This window comes from Gigantopelta aegis, chromosome 9 (assembly GCF_016097555.1).
Source record: "Gigantopelta aegis isolate Gae_Host chromosome 9, Gae_host_genome, whole genome shotgun sequence".
Taxonomy (NCBI): Eukaryota; Metazoa; Mollusca; class Gastropoda; order Neomphalida; family Peltospiridae; genus Gigantopelta; species Gigantopelta aegis.
The window spans coordinates 57,246,039-57,252,904 of NC_054707.1; the positions used below are offsets into that span (position 1 = coordinate 57,246,039).

Here is a 6,866-nt window from a genome sequence, read left to right on the forward strand (position 1 = left end):
TGTCAAAATTGCCAAATGTTTGACATCCAATAGTCAATGATTAATAATCAATGTGCTCTAGTTCTATCATTAAACAAAACAAACTTCCTTTCATGGATTTACTTAAGGCTAAGAATCATACTCTGCGGTAGCCTTGTGTAATGTTTCAAATACTATGTGACGTCATTTGTAAATCATATATGACGTCAGTAAATAAAAGGCGCTAACTGCAGTAAAACGAAAAAGGGAATTCCCCATTTAAAGTTATGTGCGATACAAAATAAATGTATCACACGGTTTCAAAATGTCTTTATCGCTATAGTAAGACTGAATAGGTATGTAATCAGTAGTAATACTATTGTCTGAAATGTGTCATTGGAGTTAATATTTTATACCTTACACTTTTAAATGTGATACAAACAGTGAGAAATAGTTAATTGGTGGGCATTTTGAATTGTGACGTCACCTGGCCAATATGGGTCACTGTCAGGTTGACCCTATATCAAGTTTTACTCTACACATGATGGCCTAACTGCATGCAAAGTGGCATGTTAGTATCACATTTTGCACTATTATACCCTAACTCTACTACACTATTAGCTAAGACTTTAGAACTGTCCGAACAGCCAAATGTTGAACCATATATGGTCAGGTCATTATTAGGCCTTTATAGAAAGCAAGGTGTCTCGTTTATCAACGTCACCGAACTATATTACGTTAATCTTGACCCTCCGCCACTCCGACCCTTCAGAATACTAGCTCTATGCATGTCATTGCATACGTTAATGGTGAACTGGCAGTGTCCTGATATTCTAGACACCCGGCGGGTTTGGGTCACAAATGGGTGTTTCAGGTGGTCTTCTGGGTAACTGCCAGTAACATCTGCCACCGTAGTCAAATATAATTAAAGTAGAGATAGTAGTATTTAGCGGCTTTCCTCTACGGATCAGAATTACCAAATGTTTGACAGCCAATAGCCGATGACTAATTAATCAATACGCTCCAGTGGTGTCGTTAAACGAAACAAACTTAAACAAACTTTTTAGATAATAGTACAAATATTATATATCATTTTGTTCCGTGTTTCATCTCTTCCCTATCTTCTCCTACCCCCCCCCCCCCCCTCCTTTTTACAATATTCTCATCCACAGTTTTCCCCTTGTTCTATCTCCTTAGTATTTATTATTAGTGTTAAACACTATATCTATATTCACGTGTTGCATACGTTTAAAAATGCAATTCTACTACAAAAACAGGCTGATTTCTTCAGCATTCGTGACATTCTTAAAACATTCTACGACTGAAATATTATATAAACATACAAATTTCATATACAACAGATAAACACAAACACACGTATACAGAACTGTTATATACAAGTTGTAAATGTCATTTTACCTGTTTGGAGAAACTTGTATACACAGAAAGCAGACGCTTACATGTACACGAGTTCCGAATGGCAAATTTCTTATTAAAAAAAAACACTGAATAATAATGATTAACAGTTACCGTAATATCATTTTGATGTCAAGTGGACTGAATTTGACAAATATATTTATTAGTAGTATTTTGTGCTTATGTGTATTCCATTTGAAAAATAACGATTTTATTTTTCCTTCTCCTGGGTTTTTTTTCTTGTTTCTTCTTTTTTCTTTTTTTTAATGTGATTTGTTTCTTTACGAGGTTCCTTTGTTTTTCCTTTTCAGTTTTTGTTTCTTTTGTGTGTGCGTCTCCTTTAATTACGTTCTATACATGAACTAAAATTTGGAGCTGCTGTCCTCGCCTGATAGCGTCATCCTCATACCAGCAGCACCCCTGAACCCACTCCATTAACACAAGTACAAACCAAACCAGTGTTAATTGCATTGCTGTTACTGTATCAGCTGCCTCGTTATTAGTACACCCGTAGATAGTTCATATCGCAAATCGCAAAGTTAAATCCATTGACCAATCATAATATTGTAATGAGCGGTCAGCATCCAATGAGGATGAAAATCCTGAAAAGCCACTAACCAATCTCAAACCAATATACTTTCAGCACCAGCCAGGACTCCATACTCCACCGTAGTATTTTGGGTTTGATTTCCTATTTCGCCTCATAATAGTTGTTGGAACCAAATGAGTCCTGTGCTTGTTTAATCGGTGTTTCAGCTTGGTAACAATTTCGGGATATTTAGATGCAATATCAAATTTTTCTGACGGATCAGCTGCAAAATAAATTTCAAAAATAAAAACGAAAAATGCACAGAGCAAAGCACGTGAATAACTTGTGCCAAGAGATTTTATCTCCAAAACATTTATTGAAACGTTTTTTGACTCGTTTTTCCAGATATTAACTATAGGGTTATAATACATCTACACAATTCATTAAAATACTTAACAAAAATAACAAATAAATAAACATAACTTTGTACATGTTATACTTTGGTAATGTAGTATGGTTGCTTAGATTGCTAAGATCTAATATTTGTGACTTTGTACATTAACTATTTAATAAACGTGTAATATTATAGAGCTGATGTTTGATAAACGTGTAATATTATCGATGTAATATTTGATAAAAGTGTAATATTATCGAGGTGGTATTTGACTGACCTGTAATGTTGTAGAGCTGATACCTAGGGAATACGCTTCTGTCTTTTTTGTACATGCATTTGTCTGTCCAGATGGATGGAAGAGGATACCAGTCGTTGTAATGGCCAGGCTGACCTTCCAGTAACTTCATGTGACCCATCCTTTAAAAAGAGTCAGACGCAGTATTATTATATACGTTAATCATTAAACAGAAGCTAGTCTGAGATGTCAAGTATTATATATTATTTACTCCCCTAGAAAGGACAATAGAGAGGACCATACCGTCTTTCTAGTTTTTATTATTTAATTACTCAGAGAGAACCATGTCGACTTTCGAGTTTTTTTCTCATATAATTACTTAGAGAGGACCATACCGTCTTTCTAGTTTTTATTATTTAATTACTTAGAGATGACCATACCGTTTTTCGAGTTTTTATTATTTAATTACTTAGAGAGGACTATACCGTCTTTCTAGTTTTTATTATTTAATTACTCAGAGAGGACCATGCCGACTTTCGAGTTTTTTTCTCATTTAATTATTTAGAGAGGACCATACTGTCTTTCGAGTTTTTATAATTTAATTTTTTAGAGGACTATGCCGACTTTCGAGTTTTTTATCATTTAATTACTTAGTGAGGACCATACTGTCTTTCGAGTTTTTATAATTTAATTTTTTAGAGAGGACCATGCCGACTTTCGAGTTTTTTATCATTTAATTACTTAGTGAGGACCATACTGTCTTTCGAGTTTTTATTATTTAATTACTTAGAGAGGACCATGCCGACTTTCGAGTTTTTATCATTTTATCACTTAGAGATGACCATACCGTTTTTCGAGTTTTTATTATTTAATTACTTAGAGAGGACTATACCGTCTTTCTAGTTTTTATTATTTAATTACTCAGAGAGGACCATGCCGACTTTCGAGTTTTTTTCTCATTTAATTACAGAGAGGACCATACTGTCTTTCTAGTTTTTATCATTTAATTACTTAGAGAGGACCATACTGTCTTTCGAGTTTTTATTATTTAATTACTTAGAGAGGACCATACTGTCTTTCGAGTTTTTATCATTTAATTACTTAGAGAGGACCATACTGTCTTTCGAGTTTTTATTATTTAATTACTTAGAGAGGACTATACCGTCTTTCTAGTTTTTATAAATTAATTTCTTAGAGAGGACCATGCCGACTTTCGAGTTTTTATCATTTAATTACTTAGAGAGGACCATACCGTCTTTCTAGTTTTTATTATTTAATTACTTAGAGAGGACTATACCGTCTTTCTAGTTTTTATTATTTAATTACTTAGAGAGGACCATACTGTCTTTCGAGTTTTTATCATTTAATTACTTAGAGAGGACCATACTGTCTTTCGAGTTTTTATTATTTAATTACTTAGAGAGGACTATACCGTCTTTCTAGTTTTTATAAATTAATTTCTTAGAGAGGACCATGCCGACTTTCGAGTTTTTATCATTTAATTACTTAGAGAGGACCATACCGTCTTTCTAGTTTTTATTATTTAATTACTTAGAGAGGACTATACCGTCTTTCTAGTTTTTATTATTTAATTACTTAGAGAGGACTATACCGTCTTTCTAGTTTTTATTATTTAATTACTTAGAGAGGACTATACCGTCTTTCTAGTTTTTATTATTTAATTACTTAGAGAGGACCATACCGTTTTTCGAGTTTTTATTATTTAATCACTTAAGAGAGGACTATACCGTGTTTCGAGATTTTTTAATTATTTAATAATTCAAAACAGTTTATGATGGACATTTGGAGGTTATATCTACAATGCAGAGTCGAATGGACTTTTGTAAAATAGTGGCTGATTCCACGAATCTCTATCTAGTGCCTCGTCTATAAGAGGACAGCCACTCCAGAGGATATCTTTTACTGGAGAATGAATGAATGAATGAATGAATGAATGAATGAATGTTTAACGACACCCCAGCACGAAAAATACATCGGCTATTGGGTGTCAAACTATGGTAATGCAAATAAATAAAGTGATGATCAACATCAATATAAAAATTCAAGGTTTAAACAAAAACAGTGTAAAGAACAGTGTAAAGAACTGTGCAAAAACACAAATATCACAGAATTTTACGGATACTGAATTTCATTCAAAACTTCAATTTTGTGCTGTATTGGCCATTCTCAAAGAAAATGTTACACCCCTGCACCACGGTGAGGTTACAGCACGCTTTTACTGGAGAATACACCCTTCTTGCACGAAAGAGATGAAACAGTATGCACAAGTTTAAAAAAATGGAATAACATCAGCCATCATTTCAGTCAGTGATACATCTTATTTTATAGATATGATCTCCAAATGTCTACCATAAACCTTTTCGAAAACCATCAGGAGTCCCTAGACATCATGAAACTGATGGAACAACTTCTGTGCCAGAATGATATGGCGTTGTTTGAAATCTGCATACAGTGAGCATGCTCTGGGGTATCTTAGAAGTTGTATACATCAAAAGCTGGAGTAGACGGTATATTGCCTGACATAATGTGAAATTTGAAAGCTGTCCTTTCATCGTAGAGCTTAGTGTGAAGATCAGTGCCACTTTGAATCTCTTTGCAGAGATGGATGTATGAAAGTGATTTAATACTTTCAGATGTTTATTTAATCAGTGAAAGGTATTCAGTAATTCTGCTGTTATTGAATGATATAAGATCATCAGTATACCGGAAAGTAAAGTTAAACGTTTTAGCCAGATTTTTTTGTTTTGATTTATCGAGATTAGTAAGAAATTCTTATTCATATGCATAAAGAAACAAATAGTAGTGGAGCGCAGTTGGTGCCCTTGGAGATTCCTATTTCCTGTCTATATTTCCTATCCCAAAATTAACATGGAGCCGAAAGTAAACAGGAAATGCACTCAAACGGCGGATAACGGAAACAGGGCCTGCATCTTTGCCGGCGCTAAAGGCGACATCACACTATACGAATATGTCGTACGAGAATAGCCTATTGCACAGCAACCGTTGATATCGTAATGTTGACTTATCATAATCGACTTTTCTCATGGCGTATCTCATACGAGGCACTCATATTGTGTGACATCGATTTAAGCTAGACGTGTGTATGAAAGTTTGTTTTGTTTAAAGACACCATTACAGTACATTAATTTATTAATCATCGGCTGTTGGACGTCAAACATATGGCATTTTTGACATAGTCATAGAGATGAAACCCGCTACATTTTTCCATTAGTAGCAAGGGATCTTTTATATGCACCATGTCCCACAGACAGGGTGGGATTTAGCTCATTCGGTTGAGTGCTCGCTTGAGGTGCTTGCGTCGCAGGATCGAACCACCTCTGTGGATCCATTCAGCTGATTGGTTTCTTCTCGTTCCAACTAGTGCATCACAACTGGACAAAGGCCGTGGTTTGTGTTTTCCTGTCTGTGGGAAAGTGTATTAGGAACAATATAGCGGATTTCCTCTGATGACTACGAGTCAGAATTACCAAACGTTTGACATCCAATACCCGATGATTAATAAATCAATGTGTTCCAGTGGTGTCGTTAAACAAAACAAACTTCTTCTTCATCCCACAGACAGGATAGCACATACGACGGCCTTTGATATACTAGTCGTGGTGCTTTGGGTAGAGCGAGAAATTGCCCAATAGGCCCACCGGCGGGGATCGATCCTAGATCGACCGCGCATCAAGCGAGCGTTTTCCCACTGGACTACGTCCCGCCACCTGTGCATGAAAGAAAGAAATGTTTTATTTAACGACGCACTCAACACATTTTATTTACGGTTATATGGCGTTAGACATATGGTTAAGGACCATACAGATTTTGAAAGGAAACCCGCTGTCGCCACTTCATGGACTACTCTTTCCGATTAGCAGCAAGGGATCTTTTATTTGCGCGTCCCACAGGCAGGGTAGCACAAACCATGGCCTTTGTTGAACCAGTTATGGATCACTGGTCGGTGCAAGTGGTTGACACCTACCCATTGAGCCTTGCGAAGCACTAACTCAAGGTTTGGAGTCGGTATCTGGATTACAAATCCCATGCCTCGACTGGGATCCGAACCCAGTACCTACCAGCCTGTTGACTGATGGCCTAACCACGACGCCACCGAGGCCGGTCCCTGTGCATGAATGCGCCAGTCAGATTAGCTCGGAACAAATTTAGCTCACATCAGGTCTGGGTCAACTTAGCCTGAAATAAAAATGCAAGTGTGAACACAGGTTTAGAGAATATGGGTTTCTGTTCAAATAGAAATTAGTTACCTGATCGCAGCGTTTTTTCTGACGTCATCAATGTTGTAGACAACC

At 36.0% G+C, this 6,866-nt stretch overlaps 1 protein-coding gene across 1 annotated transcript in view; it reads right to left on the reverse strand.

Moving 5' to 3' along the window:
- Positions 1-207: 207 nt before the first annotated feature.
- The window catches only part of LOC121382220 (arylsulfatase I-like), an 89,035-nt gene continuing 82,376 nt past the window's right edge, over positions 208-6,866 (reverse strand). Inside the window, exons 13-15 of the mRNA XM_041511748.1 lie at positions 6,822-6,866; positions 2,575-2,714; positions 208-2,186 (exon numbers count right to left, since the gene is read on the reverse strand). The exon at positions 6,822-6,866 is cut by the window's right edge and continues 67 nt beyond it. Coding sequence (XP_041367682.1) covers positions 2,014-2,186; positions 2,575-2,714; positions 6,822-6,866 — 358 coding nt within the window. The 3' untranslated portion in view covers positions 208-2,013. The remainder of the gene's footprint in view (positions 2,187-2,574; positions 2,715-6,821) is intronic.